Source organism: Propithecus coquereli, unplaced genomic scaffold (genome assembly GCF_000956105.1).
Source record: "Propithecus coquereli isolate 6110/MARCELLA unplaced genomic scaffold, Pcoq_1.0 Scaffold5, whole genome shotgun sequence".
NCBI lineage: Eukaryota > Metazoa > Chordata > Mammalia > Primates > Indriidae > Propithecus > Propithecus coquereli.
Window position 1 is genome coordinate 5,380,057 of NW_012150840.1, and position 20,684 is coordinate 5,400,740.

Consider the following 20,684-nt stretch of genomic DNA (forward strand, 5'->3'; position numbering starts at 1 on the left):
TCTTGCTCAGGCTGGTTTCGAACTCCTGAGCTCAGACAATCCACCCGCCTCGGCCTCCCAGAGTGCTAGGATTACGGGCGTGAGCCACCGCACCCGGCCTAAATTCCAGCCTTTTAATCACATTTGAAACTGTGCTCGGCACCCTCATCCCCGAGTTACTCCCCACTCCCATCTTTCAGTTGACATCACCATTCTTCCTTCCCACAGGTTTGAAACCTTTTAGTTTCCCTCGTCATCATTCCTATATTGTGTCAGTTTTTAAATATTAGGAATTGTTTCTTCTCTTCTTTGTTCTCAGTGTCACCACTGAGTGTTGCCTTCTCGGCTGGATGGGCTGCAGGTGTCCCCACCTCCAGCTGCTCCCCACCCAGGTCCATCACACCCCTTGCCACGTTCACCTCTGGCACAGACCTGAACTTCTTCCTCCCACATCACTTGCTAGACTCCTTGGCCTCACACTAATTTCAGCGACTCTGCGGCCTTTTATCTCACTGACACTTTGTGAATGCCTGTCTTAAACTGGACCACGTTCCCTTGCCTGCACATGCCTTGTTTGTCCTTAGTGGAGCATGGTATTCTCTAAAACATAAAGTTTCACAGAACAATGCAACAAAACTTGTATACATGCTCTTAGATTCAAGAAAGGAACGGTCTGTAATTGAGCAACTATGGTGCATCAAGCACCACTCCAGGCCTTGGGCTACACAATTGAGGAAGGCTCAACTGTGAACTTCATTTTCTACTGCTTCCTCCCCATTTCCTCTCAGTCTGTGATGTCTGTTCCTCCTTCCAAACCTTGTTTGATTTCTCCTTAACCAGGGGTGGTCTCTCCTTCTCTTGAAAATCCTTCTCTCCTTCTCTCCTCTCCCATAGAACTTGATATTCGTCTTATCACATGTGTCTCTTGTTTGGTGTCCTGTGCCCACCTGGCTAGATGGTCAGCTCCTCACAGGCAATGTGGTCTCTGTGGTGCCATGTCCAGCATTCTGCCTTCTGACTACTGGCACTCATATCTGTTGTTGTTGAATTCTTGTTATAGCAAGAATAATCTTTTTTCTCTCTTCCCATCTCAAGTTTGAGATGTAGACAGTGAGCTGCCAGGAACATTAGTCACTGTCAAGCCTTTACCATTTTTAACCTCCCTCCCACTCTCCCTATCGTGCTTTTAAGACAGTAGCTCATAATTGATCACTCATTTTCTTGTAGTATAATTATCTAATGGGCGATAATGAAATTGCTCTCCTACAACTCCTCACTTTGAATACTTGCAATATGACATTCAGGCTCATTCTGTTTAAAACCTTGCATCTTCTGTATCATCTTCCTGCTTTCGGCATTTTTTGGATTATATGGGAGATGGAGAAGAAAAACCTCGGTGGGGATCTGGAGTCTTGTAGATGGGTGGGAAATGTCAACTTGAATGTGAAACTCAACATCCTGATCATATTGATGGCTCACGTAGATGGTAAACTATGAATAAAACCAAAGCAGGAGCTTCCATCCTGGTCAACAGTGTTTTTACTGATCCTGGGCTTATAGGCATATGAATAAGTCTGGATATTGTTGTTGTCCAAGGATGGCAGAATCACTGAGTTACAGACCAGTGAGTGGGCTGCAGGACCTAAAGTGTATTCTTTGCAAATGTTCATTTTAGAAGCAACAAATTCCACAACTGGACCACTTCTTGGTCTATATTTTGATTATTTAAATTGTGTGGTCTGCTCAGGGATATCATAAGTTGCTTGCCAAATTAAGAATGAATTAAGCTGAATGTGTGTGCTTTTTTTTTTCTCCAAAAAGGATATTTTTTAAGATTCTTGTGGAGAGCTGAAAGTATTGGCCAGAGAAATGTAAAAGTATGACTTCCTGCTTGGCTTACTAAACATAATTTGAGAAAGGCTGGATGAATAGAGCTTTATTTGGAAGAGTTAAAAAGAGGGAACAGATTCCCCACCCTTTCCCAATCCAGTCTCAACACATCCAGTATAGTGGCCTCTATACTGGCCTCTATTATCAGGGGCCCCCAAATTAAATGTGAAGGAGTCAAGGCCCAGCTGGATCTTAAGTTGAATTTTGTACATGTAATTTCCCAATGGAAGAGAAATTCTAGGGTTGGGGGTATATGACCAAAATGTTTGCTGGTTACTGAAGCCGTGTGCTTAGGTTGAGAAATGGTTGCTTTTTTTACTGACCACACTATCCCTGAAACACTGGATGTGCGTCAGTGGGCACTCAAGTCAGCCTTGGTGGTATTTGGCTTAGGAGCAAAACAGCTCAGCCAGGGCAGCATTCAGTTGTGTAGGGATTGATGTGTGTCTCCTAAGGTGGAGAAACTAAAACAACTGACATTAACACATAGAAAGATGCAAGGGGTATTTTAAGCTAGCTTCAGTGTTAGACTGTTGAAACCTGCACAAAGGGCAAACCCATAATTCTATTTCCTTGGCATTTTGAAACAACTTTAGGGATTATGAGAGGAAATGTTCTGCCATCGTTTGCTGCTTCATAATCTTCTAGAAACCTGAAACTATGCCACCAAGGTTTGTTCACCAGGTCCTTCTAGGACGTGTAAAAAATATCATGTATCTAAGGTGGGAAAAGAAACCCTTGTGTTTGGAGAATGCTTTTTCAATTTCAAGAACACGCATGTTTTCTCATTTGGTTCTCAGCAAGCTTGTGAGATAGGTAGCGTTAATCCTTCTCTGCATTTTTTGGGACTTCAGATGAATATGAAGCCCACAGAGGCTGAGGAACTAACAGGATAAGAACTGATCCTAGGCCTTGTAATTCTGGCTTTTCGGGTCTATGTTGAAGCTTCCTCTCAGTTGTGGAGATCCCATCAGAGGGAAGTAGTGATGTGACTGGGATTCTACCGGATCCTTCCTCGGGAGCTTTATTGTTTCAAGGTCTAGGCCTGTCCCCCAGCCCCTCCTGGAAGTGCACTGAAGCCAAGTGTAGGATGTTCTTTGTGTGAGTGAGCAATGATGCATCATTGGGTTTTGTTCTCTTGAATAGCTGTTCTTTGCTGGTAAGATTTGTAGTTCTTCTTGCATCCTTTTAAGGGGAGTGTAATTATATTCTTTGCCTTTTAGCATACATTTAAGTAGCTGCTTGTCTTTGGAATTGGGTGTCGAATTGTTCCTCCAGCTCACACATGGAGCTTACAAAATGCAGGCAGTTGCTGTAGAAACAGTATCTGGCAGCTGTGACATAGTCGGAGCTTTGTGCACCCAAAAAATTCCTGTTGTAGGCCTTGGCAAATTAACATTTTAAAAGGTGCTCATTATATACTGGGTAGTTGGTTTTAAGTATAAAAAATAGTTGGTATTTTATTTGCCTCCTGAAGGGCTACAAAAGGATCCTCCAGTTTCTGAAAAACCCCTTAAGCATCTTGTGAATTTTTGTGGTTAAAATAATTTTCTCCCTAGGAAATAGCAAACATCTTTCATCCATAGCTTTGAAGTAAAGTAGGCATTTGAGCCTGCTGGGACCATCACACCCTAAAATTCTACCGGGTTTTTGGAACAAACTGTTATAATTGATCACTGGGATTGGAAATAAACACCAGGATTGCAATTCTGAGACTTGGCTTTAATTTTTCCTTCTTGACCAGATGATACAAAATCCAACGGGAGAAGGATTGTGGGTGACGTGGCATACAACGAGGCCAAGGAGAGGGCAGGCTTCATCACTCCTGTTCCTGGCGGCGTCGGGCCCATGACAGTGGCAATGCTGATGCAGGTACTTACTTGTGAATAAAAGTTTCTGTAACAGTTCTGCAAAGCTGCTAGAATTTTACTGCTTTTCTCCCCAATAGAAATTTCATAAAACCTACTCAGAAGTTAAGTAAAGGTGTGAGTCTGTTGAAGAAAAAAAGGAATGGAAGACCAGGGAAGTAGCATCAGTCACATTAACAGAAGAAAGTAGGGGTGGCACAATTCTAATTTCCTTTGGAAAATAACAGCTTCCAAAAAAAGGAAAAGTCCAAGTACAGTGACTGGGCTAGGTCTGTTTTGGTTTGCTTACCCGTCATAAGGCACGCCAGCTAATAGGGGCGAGGCAAGCAGCCCCAGAGCATTTTACGTGCCTGTAGAGTCTTACGTAGAATAGAAGCGTGTTAACGGTTGGGTCACAAGGCAAATCATTTTGTGATGGATCTGGGGTTTCAAACTGGGGGTTTAAAGTAAACACCGCTTCTACATTCCATTTATGACATTTTGTTTAGAGCACGGTTGAAAGTGCAAGGCGTTTCCTGGAGAAATATAAGCCAGGAAAGTGGAATATTCAGTATAACAACCTTAACCTGAAGACACCTGTCCCAAGGTAAAAATAAAATTTTAAAACTTTGTGAATTGTTGGTTTTTAGCTGACAGATACCATGGATGTGTGTGTTCTGCCTCTGAAAGCACCAGCAGTGGTTGGGGTAGGGGTGGAAGTCATTATTAGTGGGGAATTAATTATTATAAATTCAATAAACAAAGATTGATGCCTATTTTCTATGTTCTTAAAGTGACATTGCTATATCACGATCTTGCAAACCAAAGCCCATTGGTACGCTGGCTCGAGAAATTGGCCTATTCTCTGAAGAGGTGGAATTGTATGGTGAAACCAAGGCCAAAGTTCTGCTGTCAGCACTGGAACGCCTGAAACACCAGCCTGATGGGAAATACGTGGTGGTGACTGGGTATGGTTTTCATTCATTTTGCCAACTGAATCATAATATTAATCCTGAGCATTACCAGGGATTGCATTTGCACTTGTGGGGGTGCCTTTAATTTGGTTTTAGCATTTTCACACATATTTGATCTGATTCAATCCTTACGGCAATCCTGTGAGGTGGGTAAAAGTAGGTATAATCCTTCAGAGATGAGAAAATTGATCCAAGTTTATCCCTCTAGTAAGTAGTAGAGTTCAGTCTTAAAACCTGGTCTTCTGATGGAATCACCTTCTTTTTGGTAAACCCAAAATTCATTAATTCAGTAGATCTACTAAGCATTCATTTTTATTGCTGGGCTTAGTTATATATAAAAAAACGGCAATTTTGTGAGACTATAAGTTGAGAAATTAAAATTATAGTGTCTCTATAAGGTAAAGTACATTTTCTCCTTACAGCAAGAAAAGCTAAAGTATAGTAGTCTTTTTTTTTTTAACTTAAACAAATAAAACACTTTATTTTAAAAATTCAAATATACTTCAAATGAAAATTGTTCATTTAAGCACCCACCTTTTTTTTTTAATTTAAAATTTTTTAGAAATTATATCTAAGACTCTTGGAAAGGTCTCTTTCGGGGCTTTTGTCTTACTGAGATTAAGAGTCATTCTCTAGGGTCTGCCACATCTGACTTGATGATTGAGATAAACTTAATTATGTAAGTAAACCTTTCCCTTTTTTGCTTTTGTCTTGAAGAATAACCCCAACGCCCCTGGGAGAAGGGAAAAGCACAACCACAATCGGGCTGGTGCAAGCCCTGGGCGCCCATCTTTTCCAGAACGTCTTTGCGTGTGTGCGACAGCCTTCCCAGGGCCCCACCTTTGGAATAAAAGGTACTGGTGGGTCCGGACCTGAGTGGCCCGAGGGCACCTCCCTCTCCTTCAGTCCTTCCAGGCCCACTCGGCCCATGAATGCTTATGGGGTCTTCAACTCATTTAGACACCAGGAATGTCCTCCTCCCACCCCTGTAGTGGTGCTTTTGGCAAAGGCTGCCATCAGATCCCCTAACTCCTGCTGTCACTGTTTGACACTGCACACGGATTCTCTGGGATGGGTAATGTGTAGCTGGAGGTGCTTTGATTTGATCCTAAGAGTGAACTGTCACAGTAACAATGAAGGTAATCATAGCTACTGATCATCATGCTGACACTCTGGAGACAAAGACAAACCCCACAAATGTTTCGCCCTGTGGGAATAAGAAAAGCCTACCTTATTGAGTATATGCTTTGTGCCAGGTATTATGCTGAACAGTCTACACATACTATTTTATTTTATCTTCAATATGAGATGGCATTATCACCATTTTACAATAGCAACAAGAGCTTCAGAGGTGACTCGGTCAAAGGCACCATTATTAAGTACCAGAGCACCCCCTCCACCATGTCTATTTTAAGCTCTAAACCACTACCATTAATGCAGTGTTTTTCCTGATTGGTTGAAAACACGACATCAGTAATCATACTTTACCTTCAGATTTTGATTGCTGCAGTACTGCAAACATGCTTCTTTAATTAAAATTATTTTTATTAATTATAATAGGTTCTTGGAGTTAGTTTTCTCTGCTTGGTGACAGGGTATCACATTCTGCTTGTCCTAGCAATTACTGCAAATGTCGACACAGGGTACACCTTCACCCTTCTGCCTATTTTATAAATGTGCTGACTTGATTCTGCTTTTGAGCTTAACAACCCCCTTTCAACTTCAGAATGAGCTATACACCTTCTTCTGCTCATTGAACCCATTATTTTATTCACCTTTTACTCTTATTGCAAATTGCTTCATTGAATGGTCTCTGCCTCACAAAACCACAATCAGTATCTCAAATTTATATTTATTTCACTGATAAACATGGTAACCTGGACATTATTGACTGGCCTTTGGTTAATACAAGTTGAACCTCTCAAATCCAGAAATCTGAAATCCAGGCCGGGCATGGTGGCTCACGCCTGTAATGCTAGCGCTCTGGCAGGCTGAGGCAGGAGGATTGCTTGAGATCAGGAGTTCGAGACCAGGCTGAGCAAGACCCCATCTCTACTAAAAACAGAAAAATTAGCTGAGCATGATGGCATGCACCTGTAGTAGTCCCAGCTACTCGGGAAGCTAAAGCAGGATGACTTGAGCCCAGGAGTTTGAGGTGCTGTGAGCTAGGCTGATGCCACGGCACTCTACTCAGGGCAACAGAGTGAGACTCTGTCTCAAAAAAAAAAAAAAAGAGAAAAAGAAAAAATGAAATCCAAAAGGCTCCAAAATCCAAATCTTTTTGAGTGCCAGTGTGATGCAAAAGGAAATGCTCACTGGAATATTTCAGGTTTCAGATTCTGGATTTGGGATGCTCAATCAGCATAATGCAAATATTCCAGAATCTGAAACCCAAAACACTTCTGTCCCAAGCATTTTGGATGAGGGATACTCAACCTGTATTCCAAACGTGCCAGCAAAACTTCAGCAATTTGGCTATTTTATGATATGTTTCCTATTTAGGAAGAATTGCAGTCTCTATGTTGGATATATGTATTTTAAATATATCTTTTTTAAAAGCCAGAGTAGCTTTATGAGAGTAGGGAATTGAACAGGTTTGCCTTTATGTAACTGTCAGCTAGGTCTTTTAACAAATATTAGGAATCACAGGAACCTGTTTCTAGAGATAATGGTTAGGTATGTATGTGTTCATAGTTTTGTCATTTATACTCAGATTTCAATTCAGAGACTATTCAGCATCAGAAAGCAATTAATCAAATATGTCCAAATGATTGGAAAAAGTAAATAATATGCTTAGTAGTTTTATACAAATCTATTTGCTTTTATTTGATTTTCCAGCATAGAGAAGCATACTTAACATGAGTCCCCTTCCTTGACCCACCCTAGGTGGTGCTGCAGGAGGTGGCTACTCCCAGGTCATTCCTATGGAAGAGGTAAAGTATTCTGGGATTTGACCCTTTATTCAAGTGTTTTCCCTCCAGAATTAACCTTTTCTGTAGAGCCGTTAGTGAACAAATGACTTGTTTCTCAGCAGAAGCGACATGTAAGGGAAAAACATCTTAATGTGCACACTTGTGACAGCTTGGCTTCAAAGTCTGGCTTTCAGTGGAAATAATCATTTGAAGCGAGTGATCAAAAGACACACGGTATTGGGAAGCACTGACACCCCGTGAATGCAGAGTGCCAACTACAGAAATGGGAATAATGCATAGACACAGCGTTGGTGCTGCTCTACTGTACTCCTCACTCACTGCTTAAAGGCTGTGGGTGTGTCCTCAATAATCCATCATTACTGTTGATCCCAGCAGTGTGGCATTTGTGGTCTCTGGACATGTCATTTAGGGAGAACTGTAAGTTCTGAATGTGGGAGGAGTTTCTTCTGAGGACAGATGGTCAGTCATTTATGTTTTCAAGAGCTCCCTATATTGAGTATTTGTCCACTAGCCAAGCTGCCATCAGTGTTCCATTGGCTTTACAATAAAGATTGCTTTGGTCATAATAAAATGAAAGTTGGAAAGATCCAGAGCTGCTGGGAGACCAATGTGGCTTCTCTTCTTTTGTAGTTTAATCTCCACCTCACTGGTGACATCCATGCCATCACCGCAGCTAATAACCTCGTTGCCGCGGCCATTGATGCCCGGATATTCCATGAACTGACCCAGACAGACAAGGTAGGGTGCTGAGGCTCCATGAACCCCGAGAATCCTTTTGAAAAGGCTGAAGCACGCAAATTAGAGTTGATCTCTTGGGTGCTGATGAGAGGCAGTGGGGTTTCTCTCATTCAAAAGCCCTTTTCCTCCTTTCCTTTAAGGCTCTCTTTAATCGTTTGGTGCCGTCAGTAAATGGAGTGAAAAAGTTTTCTGATATCCAAATCCGAAGGTTAAGGGTAAGCTTCTTCATTTTTTATATCGTGTGAAATTTAGTCATAGATAAGGGGTAAAATCTTCTTAGAGTAGCCTATTCTGGATCAAGTTACATCAATAATCATAGTCTTGAGGTCGTTACATACATAGCAAGGATTGGTGGCAGAGGTTATTTCTCATTTATCTGTAAATTAGAAGTGGCTAGTCCTGCAATCAGTAGAGCACTGACAACCTGCCTTTAGCTAAGAAGAAAGATGACATTTCCTTTGTAACATGGATAAGAGTCAAGGTGCCATTGCAGCAGCATAGCAGTTTTTGGAGTTTAGATCATTGGGACCTTCAGCAAATTTGTAAAATGACTTGCCTCTCAGTTTGCTCATTTGTAAAATGAGGGTAATAATACTTGCCTTGCCCTGCATAGATAAAGGTTTGTATGAAACAGTTAAAAGAGTGGTGACTTCTATATTTTATTTGAATTTCTATAACAGATACATAGTCATTAAGCATATACTATACCACGTGATCCGTAAATCTCACTCCTATTAATGGATATTTACCCAAGAGAAATGAAAACTTGTGTACACAAAAACCTGTATGTGAACGCTTTTAGCAGCTCTATTAACAATCTCCCAAAACTGGGAATTGTGAATGGATAAATGGTGCTACATCCGTACAATAAAAGGAAATGAGCCATTGATACACATAACCACTTGGATGAATATCAAAGGCATTATGCTGAGTGAAAGAAGCCCATCTCAGAAGGTTGCATGCGGTGTGCTTCCATCTATATGACATTCCTAATAAGATGCAAATATAATGATAGAAAACAGATCAGTAGATGCCAAGTGTTATGGATCAGGGAGGGTGTGACTCTAAAGGAATAGCATAAGGGACTTTTAAAAATAAAATAAAAAAATATATTCATATATTACTTTACTGAAGAAGTTAAGGAAGGAAATTTTATATCTATGTTCTTTAGACAGCATGTCATATATAAGCATTCATTCAATAAGTGGTATGTGTTGATAATTGTCAACAATAGTTCTGCTCACTTTATTTTTAATTTTTTGCAGTTTTGTATTTTGATGCTCCCCTTGACCCAGATGCATTTTATTTTTTACATTTTGCTGTACTTGCTTTACAGTTGTCACTATATATATGTGTGTGTATATATATATATATGCATTTTTTCTGAACCATTGAGAACAACTAACTTTTAAGCAGTTTGATATTCCTTAGCTTATTTTGTTTTCATGCACCCCAAAAATCCTATGCGTCAGGGAAATTGGCTGTTCCTCTATTTTACAACAGAGTTGTGTTCTGCAAGGCAGTAAGGTACCATGGAAAGAGCAGGCAACTTCTATAACCTTTGCTAAGGGAACTTTATGTAAAATGTAGGGAGAGGCTGGACTAAATGATCCTCTAAAAAGCTCTTGGATTCCAAATCAAGAGACTTGCCCAACTGCAGGACGCCTTGGAGGGTTAGAACTAGAACCTACGGCTCCTGTTCCTGTGTCCCAGGCATCCTCTGTTGCACCGTGTTATTACAGCCTGCCCCGTGATGCTCAGTCAAGAACGAGTCATCAACAGCAGGTTCTTAGCATAGCAACTAAGGATTTTACTGGCTGGTTCTGGGTTTGTGGAGCTCTTTCACAAGCCAGCGAGTGGCAAGCTCTAGAAACAACATCTGAAGTTTCAAAATAGATCTTCATGGCACAGGAAAGGAACTATGGGAAAAGTGGGGCTTGTGGGCCCACTCACAGCTACCCTGAGTCAGAACAAAAGGGGAATACATTTTGTGAGCATTTTCCATTTCAGGATGTGACCTGGGTATACACTGTAAACACATAAAATTTTTAATTCTGTAAAGAGGAAAATAAAAACCCCTTTTTGCCTTTTGGAACAGTAAGAAGTCAGGGGAAAATAAATAGTCAGTGCCACATAAAAAGCATGTAAAAATGATTCACATTGATTTTTTGTTGATATTTATTTCTGCCCTTCCTAAAATTTCATTTGCATTAGGCTTCTTGATTATATGATTGAAAAAACTTTGCATATTATTTCCTCTCTCAATATATTTGAGTTTGGTGAATTAGGAAGTGTATATGTGACTTATAACAGTCCTTGATCACCATGATCATTTAGGTCTAGGTTTAAGGAAAGGCCTCTAGTGCTCAGTTATAGGGAGAAACATGTTCATAATACCTTTGTACATGTGTGAGTAGTGAAAGTTGCAGATGCCAGGATAAAACCACTTTTGTCAGACCTAGACAAAATAGGGCTGAGAAGGCACGAAGGAGAAGAGGCTCATGCTTAAATGTCAGAGATAAGAACAACTGTTTCCAAGGACTTTCTAAAATCCCACAAGAAATCCCTTCACATCCTTAACGTGTGTTCTGCTTTGCATGGCTTGCACATTTCACATGTATATGTATGTTTCTGTGACAAGGCACAAAGTCACTAGGCATTTAGGACTATAGTTATTCAGTTAAGGTACTCTTGAAAGGATGCTTGCCCAGTAATGGCATGGCCACCAATGAACTGTTGACAACTCTGGCTTTGAGCATCTGGAACCAATGAACTCTGTTTACGTGAATCTCTAGCAGCTTATGTGAACCTCTCCTTTGATCCTTCTTTTACTGGGTGCGCTTGTAGCATTCCAACTTATAATCTTCATTTCTTATTTCTGAGTAAATGCAACATATTTGGAGATAATTTTCTCTCTTTGTCTTTTTTAAGTTGACAATACAAAATAACCCCCAGGTTTAGTGAAAGAGGTCACAATTTTCCCTTCTGAGTTCAAAGGATGGTTTGCATTTTTCCTAGAGGGGATCCTATCTTAAGATAGAGGTCAAAAAATGTTTTGAAATTTATTATGCTTCTGTTTGTTTTATCTTATTTTCCTGCCCTTCAGAGACTAGGCATTGAAAAGACTGACCCTACCACACTGACAGACGAAGAGATAAACAGATTTGCAAGATTGGATATTGATCCAGAAACCATAACTTGGCAAAGAGGTACCAGAGCAGTATATGCCCCCTTTGTTTTCATTATATTGCACATCCCACACTCTCCAGAAGAGTTGTTAAAATGTGAGGTCCAGAAGTTTGTGTGTTAATATTTTTACGGTTAAAGCATGACGAATATTGTGACCGTGTTTGTTTTTCTTGCTACATCTATTGGGTTTTTTCCTTCTTAGCTATAATCAAATCTCCCTTTGTTAGATTGGTTGAACATTTTGCTGGCTATTCAGTGTTGATTGAAATGATGGTGGTTTCAAGGAAGTTCATGCATAAACCAAAAATAACATTTTACAAGTTTCATTTTATGCAAAAGGTTTTGCTGTCACGAAGTAGAGAAATTATGTTTAATCACTTGAATCATGTGTGACCTTTATTCTCAGAACTCTTGTCTGGCATAAGTGACTTGCTTTGTCCTGTAGCTCTCTAGCTTACCTAATCACTTTTCAACCTCATTTAATTGAATTCTCTTTAAGAAATTAGGTAGCCTTCAAGATTTAAATACTTAGCAATTTAGTAAGTGAGTAGCCTGGCTTCACTGCTAGAAGTTACTTTTCTCTATGGACAGCTAGCATGGCTTAGAATTTTATTTTGTACCAACAGTACATCCTTCTAGATCACTGCTGAGAAGGAATTTTCACCTAGTCATGCAGAATGCGGCTAGAGGTCAATTTATTGACTTTTTGTGATTTTCACTGGCTCAGTAATTGTTACTAGCTAATGGCATTTTTAACTTGATACTCTGAATATCTAAATCCACACTGGTATTTCTCTTCCTTTGCTTCAGTAGCTTTAGACAAATTTATATTTTATAAGGAATAAGCTAAAGATACATTTTGAAAATTTAATATCCCATTTACTTTTTTTTGCTGCATATCTAATTCTTGCTTTCTAAGAAAGTAGAAGCAGGCAAAGAAAAAATGGATCATACCTATTGACTCGCTATTTTTTACAGAAAAATTAGTTACAAGGAATTTGACACTTTTTTTTGTTTTGAAAAATAGAGGTTGGCTCTTATTATATCCGTCACTTATCATGTGTGGGAGGTGTGTCTCAGTGCTGTATAAGATAGTGCTTTTGGTGTATAAGTTATTGTAGTCATTATAGAAAATGATTTGGCATGTTATCAAGTGCCTTAAAAATGCTTTCCTCTCTGACCCATTTAGAGTATAAACTGGTTTTTGTTGTTACTCATTTTGTGTTTTACTGTTATTGTTTGGCATTTTATACGAAATGGGAACACTTATTTTTAATCCATACTCACAGTACTCTCAGTACTTCACTTCTGACACCAGACGTGTAGGTTTTTTTCTCCCACAACAATTCAAATCATTTCTCCGACGGATACTGACAGGGTGTACTACAATTTAACTGAATTCTGACACTAACTCTCTGGAGCAGATCCCACAGGTGGGCTCAGTCCCACAAGACTCCCCCGACTTCAGATACAGAGTGAAAGTCCAGGTTGTCGTCTGTGCTTCTGACCAACTGGCTATAACTAGGAGGTTCCCACCACCCCCTCTTCAGGTTCAGTCATTTGCTAGAATGGCTCACAAAACTCAGGGAAACACTTTACTTATATTTATGGTTTATTATAAAGGATACAACTCAGGAGCAGCCAGATGGAAGAGATGCATAGGTTGCATCACTCTCCCAGCACCTTGATGTGTTTACCAACCTGGAAGCTCCTCGAACCTTGCTGTTCCAGAGTTTTTTTTTGTTTTTTTTTTGAGACAGAGTCTCGCTCTGTTGCCCTGGCTAGAGTGAGTGCGGTGGCATCAGCCTAGCTCACAGCAACCTCAAACTCCTGGGCTCAAGCAATCCTCCTGCCTCAGCCTCCCGAGTAGCTCGGACTACAGGCATGTGCCACCATGCCCAGCTAATTTTTTCTATATATTTTTAGTTGTTCACATAATTTCTTTCTATTTTTAGTAGAGACGGGGTCTTGCTCTTGCTCAGGCTGGTCTCAAACTCCTGAGCTCAAACAATCCGCCCGCCTCGGCCTCCCAGAGTGCTAGGATTACAGGCGTGAGCCACTGCGCCCGGCCTGTTAAAGATTTTTTATAGAACCTAATCTCCGTCCCCTAATCCCCAACCTGGAGGTTGGTGGGCGGGACTGAACATTCCAACCCTCCAATCACTTGGCCTTTCAGGGGACCAGGCCCCTCCTGAGGCTATCTGGGGGAACTGAGCATAAGCTCAGCGGTAATCAAAAGGGGTTTGTTATAAATAACAAGATACTCCTATCACTCTTAAAATTCCAGGGGCTCTATGAACCTTGTGCCAGAAACCCAGGGCAGAGATCAAATATATTTCCTCTTATATTACACATACAAAAACCAAAAGTGGGAACACACTTAAATGTTAGCAGTAGTTAGTCCTGGGAGGTGGGATTAGGATCGATTAATTGGTCAATGGTTGATCTTTGCCACATTTTCCAAGGTTATACGATTGGATAAATATTCTGTCATCAAATAGAAATTATTTCTTCTAAGTGTGCTAAAGCAAAGAACAGGCCTGTTATCCAGTGTATTTCAAAAGGATTTGCACTTGCCCCGAGTTTGTGGCTCCTGTGTTTCTCAGGGTGGCGGAAGGTCAATGAGTCATCATCCCACAGAACAACAACATAAACCTTGGGCTTTTGAAAAAATATGGGCTGCTGTTTTTCTTATAATATGGAGTGTGCTTTAAAATAGATTCCAGATTTCTAGTTGTTTGAATTCTCTAGATGGAATAAGACCAAGCCATTCTACATTCCTTTGCTTTAAAAATAATTCCTGTACATTTGGTCTTTGAATAACATTTCTTAACTTTAACCCATGTTCCAGGTTTGCCATCAGTTTTGAAATCCAATATTAATAGACAATAATTAAATTACACTAGTTACTTTAAAACTCTGCTGCTTCCTTGAAGTTTATGGTCCTTTTACTAAATTGTTCTGGATCTTGCCTTTCTGCTGTAGTGTTGGATACCAATGATAGATTCCTGCGGAAGATCACAATTGGACAGGCTCCAACGGAGAAAGGGCACACACGGACGGTAACTGTTTGTTCCTTTCCAAGTAAATTAGTTCACATGAGCTAGATCTTGCTGCTTCTGTCCTCCTCCATCCTCTCCCATACGACTGGTACTGCCAGGTGTTGTTCTGCCTTCTCCCTTTTAAAATGGAAGTGAGTAGGTGTGTGGTATTGAGCACTCCTGACAGCTTTTGCAATAAATCCCATGTGTCACCTGTGTGTTTTTCCCTCAGCATTTTTTCCTGGAGGTGGAGAGTCCCAAGTGAATATCCTTGCATATGAATTGATTAAAATTGCTTCTTTTTTTGTGGCTATCTTGCAGTGTGTCTCCTCGATGTAAGAGCATCCGTGTGTTGTTGTCTTGTGTGTTAGGGAAACCATAACCACAGGATTACAAGTTTCCTTCACAGGAATGGAACAATAGCTTATTGGTCCTACTAGAACATTTTTTTTTTTAATTGCACGGTGGTGTGCACCTGTAGTCCCAGCTACTCCGGAGGCTGACGCAGGAGGATTGAGTCCAGGAATTCAAGTCCAGCCTGGGCAACATAGTGAGACCTTGTATTTAAAAAAATTGGCTGAGAGTCTCTGTGAATCTGCTGCGATTCTGAGGGCTGCCTGATAAAAATCATCAAAAAAAAATTTACTACGCAAGGTCTTGGAATAATTAGTTACAAATTTTGCTATTAGTGGATTATTTTCATTAAGTATTTTGTGTAGTATTCTGTTGTTCCAGCCTTTTAAGCTATTTGTTTAAGCCTCATGCAAAAAAGGATTACCTTTTAATCCCTTCATGCTTCTGATTGAACAGAAAGTTTTTGCTATTGTCTCTCTTCCCTTCCCACAGGCCCAGTTTGATATCTCAGTGGCCAGTGAAATCATGGCTGTCCTGGCCCTCACCAGTTCTCTGGAAGACATGAGAGAGAGACTGGGCAAAATGGTGGTGGCATCCAGCAAGAAAGGGGAGCCCGTCAGTGCCGAAGATCTGGTATGTACCTGGGCTTTCCAGGCTTGATAACACCTATGTCTGTTGTCCTAGGGTCTGCCAGCAGTTATTGATAACAGAAGTGATGATCTACTTAAGATGTTGCAATTGACCCATCAATTCAATCCAATTTTGCTAATTGTAAGATAATTATTAAATGTGTAAAAAGTACTTCAGAGTGAGTATGGTGGTATACTCCAGTAATAGACCGCAAGTCTCAGGCGATTTTGGTAACATCGTCACGCTCTGAGTGATCTCCAAGAACAGGTGTGTGACATCACTTTGCAGAGCACATCAGAGAACCATTGCTTTTTCTGACTTTGTTTCCAGTTCGTTCAGCTACAGTTGCATGGCTTAATAGAGAGATCTGATGTGTTCAAGAGTTGGTATTGAACTCCTGGGTTATATTTCATTTTTGGCCATGGGAAACACATACTTAATTTGGTTTATAGCCACTTCTTCCCATATACCAAAGTTACAAATAAATCAATACTTTAGGAGCTAGCACTTCCATAATCTAAACTAGTCTAAAATGGATTTCCCACATCAGCCAGGTCAGAGCTTGATTGAGATGCTGTTTCCAGAGTTACATGTTTTTCCAGAAATTGCATGTGAATGTCATTTTCATTCTATCTGTTCTCCCTGCTTAAAATAACTGGTAATTTCATAGTATGTCCAGGGGAAAAAAAAAAACGAATGGATGGTCCAGTTCAGGTTAAGGTACTAATTGGTCCAAGATGGCTAAAAAGGGAAGACCTAGTATGAATATTGGTTCAGAAGTCTTGTTTCTGGCTGGTAGGAGCTGACACTTCATGCATCTGTTTCGTAGGGGGTGAGTGGCGCGTTGACAGTGCTCATGAAGGACGCCATCAAGCCTAATCTCATGCAGACGTTAGAGGTGAGCAGAGCCGTTACAGGCACGCTGCCCTTGCGCAGTCAGAGACCTTCTCCGCTGGCTCATATCCTTCCCATTCTTTCTCACAGTTGTGACTGGAGCATTACTGAAATAAAAGACATGGCTTTGTATTTTCCTGCTGGGAGGTCTTTGTTGTTTGGATCCTAACTAAATTCCATACCCTTGGCTGTGTGATCCCATTTTGAAGCGGGATTGGCAGCTTCACTCACATGTCCTGGTTTCCACAGGGCACTCCCGTGTTCGTCCATGCCGGCCCGTTTGCCAACATCGCACATGGAAATTCCTCTATCATCGCAGACCGGGTTGCACTCAAGCTTGTCGGCCCAGAGGGGTTTGTAGGTGAGTATTTTTGCAAAGCCAGAGAATAGACTATGTTTCTTTTTACATCAGGGGAGTTGGGATGGCATTTTTACAGTTGCTTTTCTCCTTACTTGCAGTGACTGAAGCCGGATTTGGAGCAGACATTGGAATGGAAAAGTTTTTTAACATCAAATGCCGGTACTCTGGCCTCCGCCCTCACGTGGTGGTGCTTGTTGCCACTGTCAGGGCTCTTAAAATGCATGGAGGCGGCCCCACGGTGAGTATCAAGGGTTGAGGAGTCTGATAATCGGGAATGTTCTGAAGGCTGAAGGGAAGTTGGATGACTTGTGTCTGTTTCTTCAGTAAGCTGCTCTTATCCTCATGATTAATAGGGTGCCAAAAGCAAGGGAGGATTGACAGCTCTTGTGCCGCCTGCCTTATCACTCATAGGCACTGTCAGCTCTTGGCATGTTAAGAGGGCCAAAATTGGCTTCATGGCCTACCTTTCTGAGAAGAACGTCTGATAATAAACCCCTCCAAGGACATGTGGTTGGCTATACCCACAAAAAACTCCTTGATGTTCAGACTCTTCTTTTTAAATCTGAATTCCATTTTCCTTCTAAATAGTGACACGGGCAGCCAGCCAACCAACCCATTTAGCTGAGACAGAGGTCAGCCCCTGCTCGACAGGGCCACCAATGGCTGGGAGTGGGAGGGAGGAGAAGGAGAATGGTGGATCTGCTCAGGACTGCTCTGGGTAATAGAGAGACCCAGAGGTGGGGACGAGCTTATCTTCAAGGCCAGCCTGAACTTTGTATTTTCCTGAATTCCTACTGCTTAGAAATTGTACTTTTAATACATTTTCTTCAGCACCTGCATGTAAAGACCTGGTGCTAGTTTTCAGAAATCATTTGAAGAAGGATTAAATTCGTATTCTCCCAGAGCTTGTTTTGTAGAGGAAACAAGACCTCCCTCACCTACAGAATAAAATTGATATTTCTTAGTGTAGTGATCAGGGTTTGTCCTATTATAGCAGTTCTCAAGTGGCCTCAGACCTCTTTATAGCCTTAAAAATTATTGAGGGCCTAAAAGAGTTTTTGTTTATGTAAGTTATAGCTATTGATATTTACTATGTTAGAAATAAAACAGTTACAAGTTAACATAAAGAGCATTTTTTTAAATGAAAATTTACTGTATTTTCTAAGACAAAATTTAGGCATCGTATATTTTTTTCAGATCTCTTCTATGCCTGACTTAATTGAAGACAGGTGGATTCTCATCTTTTGCATTTGATCTGTTGTGACATCACTTGTCACATAACCTTTGGGAAAGTCCATTGTACATTCTATGAGAGAATGAGAGTGAAAACGGCTGTAGATCTTACGGAATCTTATGGAAATAGTTTGGACCTCGTGGACTCCTGAGAGGAGTAGGTCCCCAGGCCGCACTTGAGAACTCTGCCATAGCAACCCCAACACACCTTTCCAGTCTTAGTTGCCCCCGAGACACCAAAGGCACTGCCGGTCCAGGACACCCCTTTGTGCTAGTAGTGCAGGATAGATTCCCTTTCCTCCCGATCATAACCAACATTTTTCCCTCTTGCACTCCCCCCATTCACCCCAACACCATTGCACCTCCTTTCCTTCCTTCCTTCTGACCTCATGGTCTAAAAAATAATGCTGGGCTCTTAGCCTGGGCAGCACTGAGAGGAGGGCTCTGCACACACAGCTCTGTCAAGGAACCAAACCTGCTGCTCTCGTCACCGGGAAACTACCTGTCAGGTCCCTGCTTCCTGCCCTGCTTCCACGTGGCCCCTTCTGATGTTAGAGCACCGTGGTCTCCCTGAGGAATGGGAAAGGACCAAGCTGGAGGCTTCTCAATCCACTGCCCACAGCGGGTCCATGGACTCTGCACCTTCACCCCTTGCTCATCCCTGTGGATGCAGCAGAGCTGAGCCACCGCACAAGTCAGGACGGGGGCACCAGGCACCTCCATGCAGTGAACTCCCTGCTCAAGTGCGTGGCACCTTTAACTGTACCCTGTGACAGAGGAAGAAAACCCTCTGCATCGTTTTTCCCGCTTGCTCGTATTGGTCCTGCACCACATTTCAGCTCCACCAAGGCGTGGCTTGGTGCTCTGGACCAGCTCATGAAACCATTGCAGGGCTCATCACAGACCCCATCGACAGACATTCAGGGTGACTTGCAGGTCTGACAAGTGCCTGTTCCCCCACACTCCCCTTACTTCCAGCCTCACTGCTGTGTCCTTCACTTGCTGAGACATTGCTCCCGCCTAGAGCGCATCCCTTTCCACTTCTGCCATAGATCTAGCCCTTCCCACCTCCTTCATTCAGGGCACAGAAGGCTTCCGCTTTGCTCAAAGCAGTGGTTTTTGTTCTGTGCTGTGTGGCTGGTCACATCCCCTTAGTCCTTGTACTACTATATATCCCCCCAAGCATGCGGCCTCTTACTTTTAACATAGGACAAGTATCATTTTAAGCCAGAATCTAAATTGTAAATAGGAAATATCTCTGACTGTTTCCCTTTCTTCCAGGTCACCGCTGGACTGCCTCTTCCCAAGGCTTACATAGAGGAGGTAACTTTGATTATAGCTAATTACTTGTCCTAGAAACACCACACCTCAATCAACATTTCTCCACCTGGCCCATGTGAAAATGAATGGGAGAGTTAGTGTGACCCAGGGTTGCTCCTGGGAGTGCAGAATGCCAAGAGGCCTCCAGTGTGTTGAAGATTGTATCAGATGAATAAATACGGAGGACTTACCTCACAAAACAGAATTGCCCTCCAGAGGACATCAGCAAGCCACTGCCCTAGACCAGTGGTTGCTTCTCAGTGGGGGTGATTTTACCCCTAGGGGACATTTGGCAATGTCTAGAGACGTTTTTGATTGTTATAACTGGAGGTGGGGAGTACTACTAGCATCTAGAGGGTAGAAGCCAGGGGTGCTATTTAAACATCCTATAATGCACAGGACAGTACCCCACAACAAAGAATTATCCAGCTCAAAATGTTACTAGTGCTCAGGTTGAGAAACCCTGCCCTCAACTAATGGAAGTTTCCTTCTGTTATCTTCCCTGCATTGGTTGGGTGAGTCCCAAATGCCATTGAAATGAGAAGCGAGTAGGGACCTTTTTTGAAATGCCTTTTCTTATGCAGATTTAAATCTGTATTAAAGGGCCAGGATATGGTCAGGATCCTGGTTGTTTTTCTAGGCAACGCTTCCATAAAAAACTGATTTAATTTATAGCATCAAACAGGAGCCCACAGAATAATTGTGAACTCAAACCTTTTCATATTTGTATCATTTGCCATCAAAGAAACATCTCTAGAGCCAGTTAGGGGTGGTTACATGAGAGACAGGCCCTCAGATAAGATAGTAGGGTCAGCTGCTGTTGCTGTTGATTCAATTTTTCTGCTTTTTCCTGAAGCTTCTAAATTATCAAGCAATACAGGGTCACTGTGCAGGCCCCAAATGAAGTGTTTCAAAATTTGCTAGAAAAAAATTGTCAGTGCCTTGAGTCTGCCTGTCCTCTGAGTTAAGAGTTGCCTTTTATGGCCATTTGTGTGATTCACGCGTAGGAGGGGAATTCACAGTTCTGGCCCTCCTGCCACCCCACAGCCTTTCCTGTGTCTAATTACAGTGACTGCCCCTAGCTGGCCCAGCTGGTGTCTTCATTTAAGAAATTCTACTTATTTAAAACTGTTCTCAATCAGTCTTATATATTAATTGGTTTTCATGTGACTAGAGGTAAAGAATTAGCAGTGCTCTTTAGAATATCAAATAAATTCTAATCTTGGTTTTCAATTATTAAAAGGAAAAAAAAAGATAAGTCACATTTATAATGATCCTAGTTTTTTTTATGTTTTTTTTTT

General features: G+C 41.5%; 1 protein-coding gene across 1 annotated transcript in view; it reads left to right on the plus strand.

The window, feature by feature from the left end:
• The window catches only part of MTHFD1 (methylenetetrahydrofolate dehydrogenase (NADP+ dependent) 1, methenyltetrahydrofolate cyclohydrolase, formyltetrahydrofolate synthetase), a 60,305-nt gene that overhangs the window by 28,963 nt on the left and 10,658 nt on the right, over positions 1 to 20,684 (plus strand). Inside the window, exons 7-20 of the mRNA XM_012656036.1 lie at positions 3,614 to 3,741; positions 4,226 to 4,323; positions 4,511 to 4,684; positions 5,408 to 5,544; positions 7,577 to 7,623; positions 8,254 to 8,361; positions 8,502 to 8,576; positions 11,468 to 11,570; positions 14,536 to 14,612; positions 15,438 to 15,578; positions 16,405 to 16,473; positions 16,719 to 16,830; positions 16,929 to 17,068; positions 19,345 to 19,386. Coding sequence (XP_012511490.1) covers positions 3,614 to 3,741; positions 4,226 to 4,323; positions 4,511 to 4,684; positions 5,408 to 5,544; positions 7,577 to 7,623; positions 8,254 to 8,361; positions 8,502 to 8,576; positions 11,468 to 11,570; positions 14,536 to 14,612; positions 15,438 to 15,578; positions 16,405 to 16,473; positions 16,719 to 16,830; positions 16,929 to 17,068; positions 19,345 to 19,386 — 1,451 coding nt within the window. The remainder of the gene's footprint in view (positions 1 to 3,613; positions 3,742 to 4,225; positions 4,324 to 4,510; positions 4,685 to 5,407; positions 5,545 to 7,576; positions 7,624 to 8,253; positions 8,362 to 8,501; positions 8,577 to 11,467; positions 11,571 to 14,535; positions 14,613 to 15,437; positions 15,579 to 16,404; positions 16,474 to 16,718; positions 16,831 to 16,928; positions 17,069 to 19,344; positions 19,387 to 20,684) is intronic.